Source organism: Fringilla coelebs (genome assembly GCF_963513975.1).
Source record: "Fringilla coelebs genome assembly, chromosome: 1".
NCBI lineage: Eukaryota > Metazoa > Chordata > Aves > Passeriformes > Fringillidae > Fringilla > Fringilla coelebs.
This window is the reverse complement of record NC_140028.1, coordinates 22,458,802-22,475,318: the sequence shown is the minus strand read 5'-3', so window position 1 is coordinate 22,475,318 and position 16,517 is coordinate 22,458,802. Positions and strand designations below refer to the sequence as shown.

At 36.2% G+C, this 16,517-nt stretch overlaps 1 protein-coding gene across 1 annotated transcript in view; it reads left to right on the top strand.

Annotated features, from left to right (window-relative positions):
* The window catches only part of VPS13B (vacuolar protein sorting 13 homolog B), a 430,474-nt gene that overhangs the window by 347,431 nt on the left and 66,526 nt on the right, over positions 1-16,517 (top strand). The window contains 3 exon segments of the mRNA XM_084211579.1: positions 73-272; positions 2,851-3,058; positions 3,408-3,592. Of these exon segments, the coding sequence (XP_084067705.1) occupies positions 73-272; positions 2,851-3,058; positions 3,408-3,592 (593 nt within the window).

Sequence of the window (16,517 nt, the reverse complement as noted above, 5' to 3'; positions counted from 1 at the left end):
TTCAGAAAATAAGCGCAAAAATGTTGGGAGAATAACCTGCCAGTGTGATTAAATTTCTCTTTCTTCTTTTAGGAATCCATGGATCATCTTTAGTCCTTGACATAAAAGATTTCTTACTTAAAACAAGTCTCAAAGAAAGAGCGAAATCTCTGGTTGGCCCTTTTTGCTGCTCTGTTAACGTGGAAGCCAAGTGGTGTAAGCACAGTGGTGACCCTGGCCCAGAGCAATCTGTTCCAAAAATCTACATTGATTTGAGGGGAGGACTGCTGCAGGTCTGTATAAGATGTTTATGGTTGTGCTGTTGAGCTAAACTGGCTTTGGATGATTGAGTTTTCAAAAATAAACTTCATTAAAGGCTTCACGTCCTACAACCGGTTGCTAGGTTGGGGATTATTGCATGTTTGATTTGGGTGGTTTTTATTTTACCTTATAAAATAAGTATCTACTCTTTCATGTAAACTGTTGATTGAAAAATTGTGTACTGTGTTTTGGGTTTGATTTATTTTTTCTAAAAATACTGCTTAAACCCTGTATTTTAGCTGTATGTGTGTGTTCCTTAAAACTACTGGATCAAATTGCTAACACTTAATATCCAGGGTCATGTTCTGATGGGTGTGTGTTTGTCCATGATCTACGTGTCTGTAATGCCTAGGGGTAGCCCTAAGAAGTACATATCCTTTCTTTTTAAACTTGCACAAATTTCTCAGGGGAGTAATTGCAAACTGTTGTTTGTAACAATTAATACTCAGTTTTCCGTGCTATCCTCTCCTTTTTGGAAGTGCCCACAACTTGAAATCAATCCAGGAAGCTTGGGAGTTCTTGAAATGAAAAATAGTTCTGTGGGGCTTAAATGAGTGGGCTTTAAGATATGTCTTGTTTTAATTATTTTTATTACAGTATCTATACACACCAAATGTTTTTAAATAAATGCATAAATCAAGTATATAAAGCACAAAAAGGGAATTTTGACATTTAATTGTGTCAGTAAATTTTTTCCCAGAATTGGCATTAGAAGGTCTTAGAACCACAGCACTGGAAATAAGGTCAATCAGGTAATAAAAATTTAGAAAACAGTTTATCTAAATGTATAAATAAAGTAAGTCTCTCTTTTTGCTCCTTTTTTTATTTGTTTTTCACAGGTACTTGGCTGACTACCTAAATGTGTTGGTAATAAAATGCTAATTTTTTTTCCAAAGTTTTGAGGTTTGAGAAGTACCAAAAAAAATGTATAACTCTCAGAAAGCCATTTATTATTAGAGTATAATTAGGGACAATTAGCTTTTGCAGAAGATAATTAAGTGTTTGGTCTGGCAAAATAGATTTGAAAACGCTGACAAAATCATTAGCAGTTCTGTTTCAAATTAATTTATTTATGGCTAATAATTTTACCAGCCCTAAACATGACCTCACCTATCACTGTCACTTTGTATTGCATCAGAACCTTGAGAGCTTATGTAAAATCAATGCCTCATCTCTGAATATTGTAGTAGGAGTTCCATGCCCTGGAGTTCCCTGCTGCCTACAAATGAGTAAAAGTGCGGGATGGAGAAAAATGTTCATTCCTCCTGTTTCAGTGGGGAACTGGGGCCTCTGGGATTGGCTGAAGATGACAGAGAGCTCCTTTGAGGTGGTGCTAGAGTAGGTGTGGGACCCCAGGACCAGAGGTACTCCAGAAACCACAGTAGAGATGCACTAAATTCAGGGGATACCTGCCTAGGCTGGGAATGTTTAGCTCAGGACTGGCTGTGGCTGTGTTTCAAGAGGGTCTTGGTTTATTTTCTAGGCTTACTTCTAGATGCAGGGCAAGTTGCCTTCTTGGCAACTTCACTCCCTTTAGGTATTTTTTGATTTTTTTTCACATTTGAAAATTGGTACTCCCCCACTGAAAAATTTGCACTACTCTTTTATGTGCACACCTGACTTGCTTACGTTACTCACATCATTACTGTGACTTTTAAGTTACACTCTGGACATTTTGATTTCATCCCACACTGGTTCCATATCTAATTTCCATGTCTAATTGCTAGTTGCTTCTTTGTCTTCTATGGTGCTTCTAGGCCTGCTTCTGCACATGAAGTCTAAAGTACTTGTTATTAATAATGTAATTCTGTCAAACAGGAGCTTGATTTGAAAGAAGCAGCAATGCTTGTCCAAGCTGGGAGAAAAGGCCTTCTTGCCTTTTATATTGCTACAAAGTGTGCAAAACTTCTGGACTTTGCATTCCCAATTTCATTAGATATTTTTCTGTATTTCTGTTTTAAACTTCAGAAAACTTTGGACTTTTAAACCTCATTTGGAGGGCTTACAGAACACCCAATTCATATGCTTAAATTTTGTGCTTAAGATGATCTTTCATATGTCCTCTGTGTCACATTCTTAGCTGTGTCACTTAGTTTTAAATGTATTCCAGAATTCCAGTTTTGAAGCAACAAGGTCTTTAAAGAATTTAAACTTTGTATCTTTAAGGGGTTTTTGTCATGTCTTAAAGTGAGAAACCAGTGACCAATCCTAGCATTATGTACAGTTCTGGAATATAACATTTAAGATCTGTGGTCTTCCAAGCAGCATCACTGTGCATTGTTAAATGGTAGGAATTAATGTTTTCCTACAGATAATGAAAATAACACATTTGACAAATGGTTTTGTAAGGATATTTTGTTGCTTCTGTCCTTTATTTGAAAATTAAGAATGCTTGTAAGCAATTAAGGTGAAAGTAGAGCAGACTCAAAGCCATATAAAGTTCCCGTTGTTTTGGGGAGGTGTTTTCCCCTTCTAAAATGGCTGAATATTTGTATGTAATGTTTTCATCTTTTCTTTCTCTGTCTCTCTTTTTTCTTTTTCTTTTTAAAGGTTTTCTGGGGTCAAGAGCATTTGAACTGTTTAGTTCTTCTCCAGGAGCTTCTGTGGCAGTACCTGACTAAAAAGGGCAGTGTAGAGACGTTGATACCTGAACGTACACAACCAGCATGTTTTTCTGCAGAAAGGAATCAAGCCTCAAAACCTGAGCATACCTCAGATGATCTGAGAACAGGCCTTTTCCAGTATATACAAGATGCAGGTAAGGATATCATTTTGGCTCTCTTTTTTTCTTCCTTTTCTTCTAGATTATAAAATAAAAATAGTAGTAACCTATTAGACATTACTTGCCTCTTACAATGAATAACTTTATATATTTTTTGGAAAAGCAGTTGAAAAGACATCTGCTAGAATTTTAAAGAAATACTTTAAAAGACTTTTTTTGATTTCTTTCCATTAAGCTGTAATGTTTTAAAAGTCAGGGAAATTGCTTTTTTATTTTCTCTCCTTTTGATCCTGAGGGATTTCTTTTTAATCACTTTGGTTTCATAAACCAGCATGTTTCTTTCTAGAAATTGCATAACAGATTATAGCTTTCTTTCATTTGACAGAAGCACAAAAGCTGCCCAATGCCTATGAAGTTGTGTTTTACAATGAAACTGAGGACAGTCCAGGAATGATGCTGTGGAGATATCCAGAACCCAGAGTGCTCACTCTTGTAAAAATTAACCCTGTTCCTTTTAATACCACTGAAGATCCAGATATTAGCACTGCTGACCTTGGAGATGTTCTTCAGGTGGGTAATGAGTTTTCTACTTTCAGTAACAAATGAAAATGTTACTGCTGTTAAGTGAAAGTTTTCAAACTCAGATTTATTAAAAACGAGCACAAAACAAATGTCAGGAGCTCTATAAAACCAATATGAGGTACATTGCACAGCTTGAACATATCTTTAGTTTCAAAACTACTTGTATAAACCTTCTACCCACTTATCTCTGCAGTTTTTATGTTGCATAATAAGCTATAGCCAAGTTTATCGGGTTTAGTTTGTGAGCATACAATTTTTATTCTTTCTTTTTATGGTTTCATCCATCAGTCTTTGCATAAAGACTTAACTTGGTTTGAAACTGAAACATGTGAGGAAAGACCTCATCTGAAATTTCCAAGATCTAGTAGAATCATTGAAGTAAAAGCTCCAATCTGGCTGTTCTCTCCTGTTTCTGTGATGGCAGATGGCTGCACTGCTCTTAGTAAGATCCACAGGGTAGGGGGAAAGGGTCTGTTTTCTCTCATTTGACCTTGAGGGGGTTGAAGTGGACAGTGCAGTTTGACTTTGTGAGATCATGGAACTTCTCTTTGAAGGAAGGTTGAGTGCTGCAGTCTCCATGCCCCAAAAATAGACCATACCTCAAAATTACACTGATCGTTAATATGCTGGTATTGTTGCTTTCTAATGTATGCAATTGGGTCATTACATTTTCTCCTGTCCAATGTAATTCTTTTTAAATTCACTTATTCCTTGCATACATATTTTGATTTTAGCTCAATTTTAATTCTGGTAATCTCTGTTTCCCTTTTGTATTACAAATTGGACCTGTCATTTTTTTTTTATTTCAATCCGGTTGTTAATCAGAATAGTGTTGTGAGTCAAGGGAAATAAATATTTCCCAGTTCTTCCTATTTGTTCCAAACTGTTGAATTATATTTCATTATTGCTGTGATGTTAAAAATTGCTTTTAAAATTGAATTATTCACCAATATGCTTTGAGTTATGAATAAGTAGGATAATCTTCCTCAGATAAATGGTATAATGTTATTACCGTGCACATACTGTTGGTGAGATCATGTCAGTGTCCTGCCAATTTCTTTGCCCTCTAGACAGCCAAATGTCAGCTCCTTTCAGTTACATGAAAATTAAAATTAAATGGAAAAAATCAGCTCCACTTGGCATGAGGTTTGAATCAAAGATCAAAATTGTGTTATTGTAGGCTGTCTTGATGACCTATTAGGTTGCTATGAAAGCCAGCATTTTGCCTCCTTTCAGGCTGGTATTTTTGGAGCACGGCACACCAAGGTTTTGGTTTAATGACATTACACTCCCATTATAGATAACAGACCTCATGAACCATTATGTATGTGCTTGTGGAACAATATGACCCTGTCCAAGGGGAATATCAGCTCTTCTTAGAGTGGGCATGCACAGCTGGACTTTCAGTAGCACACAGGTTCTGCTTTGTGCTTCCATACCATGGTCTAGAGAAGAGAAGATCCAGCTCACCATCGTTGCCTCAGAGAGTGAGAAGCACCCAGCTGCCAGGGGTCAGGTTCTGTCAGCCTCTTCTGATGTTCATGTAATTCTTCAGATTTCTACCACCAGAGAAAATATAAAGATATCAGCCAAATTAGAGGACATCTAGTCAAAAATTCCACTTCGGGCACATGAAATCCTACAAGAAGATCCACGCCTTGGTTGTCAGCCATTAATTGTGGTAGTAATTGTTGCCTGGCTCAAGGTGGGGATTTATCACATTTTCCAGAAATGGCCATACACCTGATGAACAGCCATTTTAAACATGGGCAGTGGGCATTTTTTTATTAATCTTAACAGAGTTATGTCAGTGGAATAAGTAATGCAGAGAAAAATTTTAATTTCTTTAGGTAAATTTTAATTTCTTTAGTATTTCTTTGCTAAATACTCATATTAAACATCAGATTCTAATTTAAGTTAATCCTGAGGCCTTTCATCAGCTCCATTTTTTACCTGTGTGGATACATGTTAATTAATGTACTGGGGATTTAGTGCATATGGAAAATTCATTAAATACAAAGAGAAAAAAGATAAAATAGTATTTATTTTATTCCATTCTTGAAATGAAACATTAGAGAAACATCTGCAAGCCAAAGACTTTAGCTTTTTTGGAAAAAAGATCTAAATTTAAAAACAATAATGATACTAAGCTATATTAAAAAACAATAATGATACTAAGCTATATTAAAATATACTTTAAAAGCTTCCCCAGGATTGTGGATATAGTCAAATGCAAGGAGGACCCATAATGTCCCCAGCTGTGTTACCAGTCTCCCTTAGTCCTCTGCTTCACAAAGATAGAGTTAAAGGTGCCCTTCTGTAGTTTGTCTTGAATTTTTGTAGGTTTTTTTCTTGAAGTTTTCCAGTTGCATGCTCTTTCTTTCTGATTAAGTTGCTATGACAGTTCATCTTGCTTTCTGTCTTTGTAGACTTTTAGCATAACGTTTTATTCATGGGTAGGTTTTAGAGCTCTCTGTTTTTGTAGCTATTATTCAAATTCCTGGAACTTGAAAAAGCTTCACCATAAAGAGAATTTTTCTAAATATTGAAGGTGCATGTTATCTGGCACGGCCAAAGGATAGGGAACAGCTTCAGATCATAAGACTTGATATGAACTATATTGTTTCAGTTGCACCTTGCCTTGCTCCCATTTCTAAATTGCCCCAAGAGCTGTTTTCTTGTGCTTTACCTTGTGTTGTTGCAAAGGGAAGCAGCTTCACTGGTCAAGTTTGTCATACTCTGTTTTTACAGTCCAAGCATTGTTGCTTTATTTGTGGGGGGGAACAGGAAGAACTGATGTCTCTGCCATGGCATACCATATGGCATTTCTTTAGCAGTTTGAAATAGAGCTTGGATCTAATAGTTTGAAGGAAGTGAGAATCCTAGATCCGACTGCAAGAAATTGCAGCAGGATTATATTTCGAGGAGGAGGAGGTGGAAAGTATCTGAATTTGTTGTTTTCCATGTTTAACAGACATGGCAAATTCTGTATAATCTTTAAGCCCTTTTTGTCCTATATTCACATGTTGCAAGTGTCCTTTGGCTCTGTGTGATTTACCATTCTTTCAGATAACTAGTATTTGAGGAAACACCTTTCAAAGGTGAAGAATGGTATTGATGTGAGAATCATATGCCCACCTCAGGACTAGAGGGAAGTCCAAACTTGGAAAATGTTCACAAAATTTTTTCAAAAGGTAAAAAGCAAGATGAGTAGCAATTCCATTATTTTTAAACTATTAATGATTGATATATAGATAAGTTTAAAAAAAACGGGATGCTCTCTGAGACTTTTTCTGTTATAACAGATGAAACTTAAATAATTCAAGTAAACTGCTGGTAAGAGGAAGTCTTGTGGTTAAAGATGAGCAACTTCAAAAGCCTCTTTTATTCTAGGCTTAAAGCAAGACATGTATGTCTTTTGTTCATGTACACAAAACCAGAGAGAAATAACCTACTGATCTTGCTCAAAAAATTTAGTTACTGCTACATTTAGGTCACTCTCATGTGCAGATAATTTCTGTAACAAAAACTGTGCAGGTGTTTATAAACTTGTCTCAGTGACTATTCACATGTGAAGACTTAAGGCACACCACAGTTTCCCAGTTTAACATTAAGCTATATTCTGTAAGGTAACCAGCTCAACATTACAGGGCAAAGGTCTTCTGATTGTGATGGTCTTGTGGTGGGGCAGTTGAAGTTGGAATCTGTGGGCAGTGATGATTCTTATTCCTATGAAATCTGACCATGAAATATCTTTCACCCAGAACTTTGAAGCATGGTAATAGCCTTCAAGCAGATTTTGGTTTGGAATGTATGTTGGAATGTCTAGTGTAGAGGTGTCAGAATTGTAGAAGATATCTGAGCATCTTTAGGAACAAGAATGGGCTGGACAGTCTCAATTTCAGAGTAAGGGCTTCATAGTGTCTCTCTTAGTGTCTCCTAAATGATGAGGGTATTGGCTTGATATGGCTACTTGGACAGTTGAAAGAGAATTTGTGGCAATTTCCTCCATTCTGATTGTTCTGGTTGCCTTGAAAGTATGGCATTGGGATGAAAGGAGTAAGAGTAATTTCTGATTTCAGACAATAGTTTATTATTATGCACTAATTCCACCGTCCCTGAACATAAAGAATAATTGAAGACTATATTCTACATCATAACAAAGACCTGTATTTCAGGGCTGTTGTGTGATGCTAAATTCAGCTGTGCTTTTACAGTTCCTTGGATCTGTCAGGTCCATATCTGAGAAAGGACAAGTCATCTTTGTTTCTGTGATATTTTTAAAATTCAGAAGAGGCAAAGCAGGAAAAAAAAAGCAGAGAAAAATCTGTTACTGATTCAGTAGTGACTTCCACATTGTGCAGATACAATATGAAGCTAGCTACATTTAGATATTTAACCTCAAAGAAAGTTCTGTTGAATATTTGTGCTGCGGGGCTTAGAACTGTACTTGAACTGTGTGTCTAGTTTCCCCAAAGTCTTCCTGTGTCTTCCTGCAGTCTTAAGAGTCTCAGATTTATGTTTATCTTTGCCTGTGATGTTATTATACTTTTCTGATGTAATCTGGCTTATATTTTTATATCATTTATCTTTACCAAGAACAAGGTTGACAGGTTTAGGTTGGCAGGGGAGAGAGTAAAGATTGGGTGGGGCTCACCAAGGTAGGAAAACAGTTCATATGTCATCAGGGAAATACTCTTGCTTTTCTGCACAGGCAGGTGAACAGGACACACAAATTATCTCCTGTACAGCTGGAGGCCTGTTTTTATCTAGTGAACCTTTTACAGGGATTCTCATTTATTGTCATTCCATCGTAGACTTATCTTTTCAATGAGGGATGTTGCTGGCACTGCCCCATATCTCAAACAAAAGCAATGTATTGTCACAAGAGCATGTACCCAAGTGGCATGGATTTAAAAGCAAGAGAAAACCAGATTTATCTAATCAAAGTAATCATACAATGTGTAGTGTTCCAAATTCTGGGTTATTTGATTTAGTTAAGATGCATCACTAACACAGACTTAAAATTCTTTCTCCTGGATTGTCATCCAGTGGGAGATGCAAGCTGTTAAACAAAAGAAAGATAAACTACAGCATTTGCTCATTTCTCCATATGAAGTTAAAATAAAATATCTGCTGAACTATAACCCTGACAGATTTTTGTATTTGAGGATGTTTCCCTTGTGTACCTGCCAGGATTCCTATTGCACGCACGTGTAGTCAGCATTATTACAGCTGATGAAACGATGAATGCGTGCTGAGGTCTCCTTTGTTGGCCTTTCTTCTTTATATAGTATCCTAAGATACAGAGCACAGGTTCGAAAAGTGGTGATTAAATTAACCAAATCTCAAAGTCTACTGAAGAATATTTTAGGGCAGTGAGTATAGTTCTGAGGTTGCAAGGGCTTAACTGGGATTTAATATGGAAAGACTACGTAAATAAAACCACTGTGGTAAAATTCACACAGAGCATTTCCAAAGGTGGTGAAATCTTTTTTAGGAGAACATAAAATATTTGCAACTTCAAAGGGCAGGGATTTAAAAAATTGTCTGTTACATTGCCTTACATGCATGTGCTATTTAAATAAAGCATTTGCAAACTTGCTGGTCTGGAGTCTGATTTTTTCAACGCTGTCATCCAATAAATAGTCATATTCTAACACCTTGTGGCTGCTTAAACAGTGGCTTAAGGAAGCATGAGCTTAAGAATGACTGACATTAGACCTACTGTAAGTCATTATTCCAGGAAGGATTTGACATGACAGTCAACAGGAAAAGAATTATGATCTATGTCAAAGACATTCATTTTTCCTTTTAACAGAGAATACCTCATTTTTGGCTGACTCTGCTTCCCTTTTACTTTTCATTCCCTGTTGGGGCTAAAATATTCAGCTGGGCATTTGAGAGTCTGGGAAAAGTGCTTTCTGGGAAACCACAAATTTTTGATTTATTTCTTATATTCCCAAAGCAACAACTATTTTGGATATCCAGATGATTTGTGCATGACAGGTTAGTGATTTAAGTTCACAGTGTTACAAGATAATAAGCTGTAAAGTTTAACCATGCTTCTTGATAAACCTGTTGGCTTGCAAGTTACTGAATCTACTGTCACACAGTTCAGTACTGCGTCTTCAAATAGTGGCACCTTTTAGATGGATGAAGAAATAATTTCTCTCGCTGTTGTGAATTGCTCAGACGGCAAATTTGGTGTTTTGTCTGCTTTTTAAAGCTTACATTTCTTTTTAATTCTACCTTTGGATGTTATTCAAAATTATGGTATTAGTCATACTACTACTATATAAAGACTCTATGGAGTGTTTTTATTATTTCTCTACTTTGTGAAGAGTTGCAACAAGCTTGAAAAGAAGCAATTTTTACTGAACATACCTGATCATAAACTAGAAATGTAACAAGTGCCATTTATTGTAATGTAGGGAACCTCTTTCTCAGCAGTAGATGCAGTGTTTCTGTTTTTGCAGGAGTACAAAAATGGGTGCAGGTCATCACATAAACAGCTGGTCTTTGTAAGAGGCCTGTAGGTTTGCTTGTAGCTTGAGCCACTTACACTTCAGATGATCTGCAGGTGAGTAAATTTTCTGATCTGAGTTTTGCACAAGTTTTCCAAAGTTAAGACTCTGCCTATTAATTACAAGTATTGTCTTCATTTTCTTGCAAGGAAGGAAATAGGGACTAAAGAAGTTGGAGTCTCAAGCAGATGTTGAAACAGAGCCTGTTCTCTTAAGGAATTCCAGCTTTAAATATTATTTGTGAACTTCCTTGCCTGAGAGTAGGATTATCTCAGACTTTACTATTTTGTTGCTGGTTTGTGTGTGTATAATCTTAATTATTTTGCTGTGTGATCTTAGTGTTCCCTGCATCAAGATGAGACTGTATCGTTTGTCCTAGAGTTTCCCTGTGCAGTCTGCAGGGAGTTAAGCGTAACTTGTTGGGAATGTTAATGGAAGTTGTGCATAATTTGCCTGTGCATCACAGTGAAATTTACCCTCAGGGGTTACTGAGGCAGTGAAAATTCTGCAGGGTGCCAGAGGACTGACGAAACTATCAGATTCTCTTAATGACAGATTTACACTCTGCCTGTGTTCTGTACTCTTCCGATTTTGTGACTCTGATTTATGAAACTCTGCAAACCCAAGTCCTTCCGGCTCTACAGTGACTTTGTGGCGCTTCTCATAGGAGTCAGGCTTTGCTGTGGTGAAAATGTGTGGTCAAAATAGCTCATATACTGAAAATTTTAAGGTGCATTTTGTGTTAATAGACTGCTAACCTCAATGGTCAGAGGTGACTAGGTTTCAACATCATAATGCTTGTATTATTAGTAAATACTGAAGCCTAGAAAATTAAAAGCCTTAAATGAAATTTGGAAGATAGTTCCTGTATCAGAAAGAGACAATTAAGGGTGTTGAAAGTAGGTGAGTTCCTAATGTAAGATCTCCAGTCTATATACTTTTGTTTCTCAATGCCTGAAATGATACATTAAGACCTAATAAATTAAAGAAATATTGTTACTTTTGCTGTTCAAAAGGCAAGTGATCATCAGATAAACTCAGTCTCAAGGTAAATGACAATTAGTATAAAAGTTTGACACTTATCAGTACATGATTTTCCTGTTTAAAGTTCTGCAGAAATCACAGTTATAGCCCAGTGCTATTCTGTGCTTTCTTAAAAAAAAAATCAGTTAGTGTGTTTAGAGTAATTTTTCCATAATGAAAAAAGCCAGTATCTCTGACAGATTACATTACTCCACACACCTGCATTTGCTCTGAACCTGCTAGCCTGATAAATTGATAAGTTGGTCATATGTTGTTTTAAAAAGGCAAAGAACGTAGTCCCTAATAAAAGAATGCTACATATTTCTTCTAAAAGGTTAAAAAGCATTTCTCAGGGCTCTTAAATTACCATATTCTGATACCAGGGGAAAATAAAACCTGGGCTTAGAGTCGTGTTTGTACTTAGAGGGCTTTCCGGACAGGAAGGCAATCTTGCTGCAATTCAGTAAGCCACAATACCAGTGGGGCATCACAGGTGAAAAAATTGCAGCTGTACCCCTCACCACAATGTATTACAACTGTACAGTGGAATATTTCCTGTACAGAAATAGGGCTTGGTTAACTTTGTTTCCCAAGAGTAGATCACATTAAAATGTTATAAAATCATGATTTCCTGCATTTGAATACTTGTGGTTTCTCAACTGGTTCCAATATTACAAAAGGTTTTTTTATAGCTTCTATTAGTTGAAGATGTATAGAAGCTTTTTTCCAAAGTCAGCTAAAAAGAAGTTATGTATTTTTAAAGAACAGCTTTTCTCAGAAGACAAGAGTTTTCTTTCACATCTTTTCATTACAACTCTAATTGATATTTATTTTGTAAACTGCAGGACAGACATAAATTTAAATAAAATGAAATAAATATACTAATAAGACTATTAGTATTTATGTTAATGGAGTTGAAAGAGCCATAGTATATGTTATTAATCAGATAACCAAATAGTAGTTATTTTCATTAGTCAGCCAAAGACATCACTATAGATCAAGGAAAAAGTTAAATTAAGCAGATATTGCATATTAAATTTTAGAGTGAGTATTTGTAATTTAAATGTCCTAGCTTTAGGACCACATTTATTTTTTAAAAAATTCAAAGAGAATCAAAACAATTCTGTGAAGAAATTATATGACATAATTTTGAAAAACATCTCCAATTGGGGTATCTGATTATTCCAGAGTGTTGAAAATCGAGAGTGTACCATAGTGGAATATATTTTACTGCCTGAAATATATAGCTATGTAATACTTCAAACTGCTGTCAAAGTACAGAAAGCTGTAATGAAAATGCAAGGGAGGCTGAGGTGGGTGGGACACCAAATACTTTGTACAACTAAATAATTTTAATCCTAGGTACTACTGCTAATCCCAGAGCTACTTATACGAGTCTATATTTTGCCTTTTGCCCTCACTGTAAGCCATCTCTCTTTTTTTGGTGGTTTGGCTGTTTGGTTTTTTCCTTCATGAAATGGGAATATTGGTGGTCTGTAGCTGTGCCAGGAAAGTCTGTTTTCTACACAGATATGATACAATCTTAGCTCTGAGGAAGATTAAAAAATATTATCTAACAGGCAAGTGGTTTCTAGCATGATTTCACACTGTCAATCACACAAGATACACAGGAGTGTGGATGTTGAAGTATCCTACATTTGCCCAAAATGTAAGTGTTTCACTGGTCAGATTGCATTGTGTATATTGTGTGAATCAGGCATATTACCAAGTTCTATTCTATTTAATATTCTTTTTCTTTTGAGCATATTTTCTACGTATTATACTGTTTTTCTGCAGAGTTCTTTTGCTAGTTTTATATAAATAATACTTCAAAATCAAATTTAAAAGAATGTTTCTGAGAGTTATTGCCAAGACTTTTTTCCTTATAAAAATCTACATAAAACTTTTTATTTCCTGCTACTGCAACTTCTGTTCACCTAATGAGAGAATTCTATTTTTAAGACAGTTGGCCCTAAACCAGTAAAATATCTTAATAAAAGAATAGCTTTATTATAAAGCAACCAGTTTATTCATGCTTAGGAAGCTAAAGTCGCAGTCTGGGTTGGTGTTTGACTCAGAGTTCCAGTTTGTGTTGTGTTCTGCCTCATTCACTGAGGTGGCCCTGCTTGGAGAAGATAAAACACACACACACTTCCTGTCTTTGGCGTGCCTTTTTTTGTGCAGTAGTTGTTTCTGGACCGAGAATAGCTGAATTTCCAAGAGGAAGCGCCCACGATCTGAGGGACTGAGATTCAAGAAATGAATATATCTTCTGTAAAAGCTTCTTTTCTAACAAATGCATCAATCAAAAGGAAGCATCACTAAAAGAAACATTAGGCACCCAGCTGTTAATATCTATCTTTCTTTCTCAACTGGACAAGATGTATTTTCCAGCCTAAGATACTTAGCATGTATTTAGTTTTAAAGTTCACTTTTTTATACTCAGTTAATACTGAGGGCATAATACTTTTATACAGCCTTCATTCAACAGCCTCAAAGAAGTAGGCTGATGGCTGTAGCTTTTTCCTACAGACAAAAAGATGTTTATGAAAAAGATGGGATTAGTTAAGAAATGGAGATATTTTAATTATTTCTCTCCTAGCTGGAAATTATGTCCATGTCTGAGACCTTTTAGCATTCTGATAAAATGTATATTAAATAATAGGTATCATCATTTATGGTAACATGGCAGGTTCTGGAAGTCCACTGATGTTGGCTCTGCTCAGCTGTAGAAATGTACCTGTAGACAGATAAGTGGTTTGCACCCAGCACTTTTCAAGTCCAAATTAGCCAAGAACCCTAAAGCTGGGAGGATAACATCAGCTCACAGGAAAATATAGAGGCATGTCGTCATCTTGGAATTCTTTGAAAAGCACTTAGGGGTCAACACTCATCTCTCTAGCAAGTCTTAATGTTACACATGACCACTAGTGGGAAGAAGGAGTGTCTGTAAAACACAAGGATGAAATTAACAACACAGCATTAACAGACTGTGTAGCATTTCTTGACCCCTCTAGTTTCCAAGTAGGAATTAAATTATTCTGGTACTGATAATGTGTGACACAATATATGATGAATAAGAAAAAACACAATCACATTGTTGTGCTTTAGTGGGAGCACTTCATGTTGGTTACTAACATTGTACTGTCTTGCTGATAGGTTAACAAGTGTGAAGGAAATTACTGGAAGTATGCAGGGTTTTAAGAGGATTTTCAGGTTTCTCATGGTTTGGCCTTTTTTTTGGAGGGGGGAATGATGTGTATGTTGGAGGTTTCAGCTCTGCTCAAATCAGGGATGTTTTTCATATGTGTTAGTGTAATATACATGAAATTTTTTGTCTTAAAATAGAGTGAAATGAGATTCAGAGAAAACAAGAATCTTCTCTGTTTTAAGTAAAAAGATTTTTGCTCCAAGGCAATTATTTCTGAACAGTTGTTTGTATGTGTCATGTACTTTGTCAATACAGCATTTTCCTTCTTCCTCCAAACACTGCCATGCCATTTTCAGATCTCCAGTGTCTACATTTCACAGCAGTAAAGAGAAAAAGGAGCAGCTTTCAATTTCTCTTCTTAGCGTTTGGACTGTTTCATACAGCTTTTAATTTCAGCTTCTAACTTCTGTTGTTAAACAGAGATGCTGCTGAAAAATAAAACATTTTACTGTGGTTTTCCTCCCTATTGCAATAATCATCCTTCTAAATAAGTGTGTTTGCCACAGTGTGTGGTTTTCCAGCAAAACAGAGCTTGGAGATTCTTGGTTAAATCTGAGCTCATGGTGAAATAATGCTTTTATGCACACTTAAGTGACAGGTGAATGCAATCATTGCAATTAAAACTGTCTTTGAGAGCTGTGGAAGAAGACAGAAAGCTGCAGGGAAGTGTCTGCAGGAGAACCAAGCTCGTTGTTTAGCAAAAAAATTAAATTTGCTTTGTTTGTGTTTGTTTTTATAGACGCAGCCCTAGTGGTCACATTTTCTAAGAGGTAACAATTATATGAATTATAGCTTAGGTTTTGTTCAAATATTTTGAGGTAAAACCATACTTAATTCGACATGTGGGGAATTTCTTTGTTGCTGCTCGTTCACTTATTCCCACTGCTAATGACTCAGTTCTGGCATTATAACCCCTTTCCAGGCTTTCACAACTATTATTTTTGGCAGCTGATATTGCCCAGAGCTACCATCTTTCCTTAAACTTATCCAGATCAGGCATTAGTAATAAACCCCCTAGAAAAAATAAAGCTAGATATGTAGAAATCAAAGATTCTAAGTCAACTAAGCCTTTTGCAAGCTTCAAACTAGAAAGTTTACAGTTTGTGTAGTTCCAAAGCATGAGCTGTATTTTGTATAGGAAATCACATACTGTGTGTCCTTGATTTCTTATCTCTAATGTGCAGATGACACTTTGAAACAAACTGTCTCTTGCTCTGGTTGATTTCTTGGCATATTACAACATAGTTAGAAAAAACTGTAAACAAAATAACGAGGAATAATCTTTTCTGCTTGCTGACCAGTCTGCAGTAACTGTTCAGTGATGTTGTTTCTGGCTACTCAGTGATTGCTGAGTTCAGCAGTCATTCCTGTGCCTTTCCAGATTTCTCATCACTCACTTTAGCAGTTGTCCTGCACTACACAGAATCACGGCGCGGGTACGCTCGGAGGGTCCGCGCTGGATCCTCTGCTCAGACCTCCCTGTTCAAGAAGGGTCATCCTGGAGCACATGGCACGGGATTGCTTCCAGGTGGTTCTTGAATATCTCCAGGGGGACTCTACAATCTCTCTGAGTCACCCACACAATGAAGTTCTTCCTCATACTCAGATGGAACTTCCACTGTGTTAGTTTATACCACAGACCGCAGCCTGAACACAAGATACAAAATTATTACTTCTTTGTGGCGTAATTGTTTTCATCATTATACTTTGCAATCCTTTCCTCAAGAGGAGTTTCAATGCATCTGCTACCTAATGAGTGGGTGGAAATAATGAAGTACCTGTTTTTTTAATATAGACAGGATGTGTGAAATCCAGTTTAGGTTTTTTCAAGTTTTGCTCTGCCTTTATTTTAAATCTTTATTTTTAATGTCTCCACATTATTTTCCTCTATCCTTATTGATAGTTTTATGTTTTTGTAGTGCCACTTAAAAAATTATCTTACTGTACTCTTGAACTTGTTCTTTCAGCTCATTAATCTAGTGGGAATAGAATTTATCACCGAGCTTAGCCTCTTTTAAAACACCCATTACGTTCTATTCTAATGCAATTTTGTGGGATTCTCATTAAGGAAAGAGATTTGTTTTGAGATGTAATCTAAGAGAAATAAATATCCTACATATGATAGCTTTGTTAGACTTTCATTGCACACATA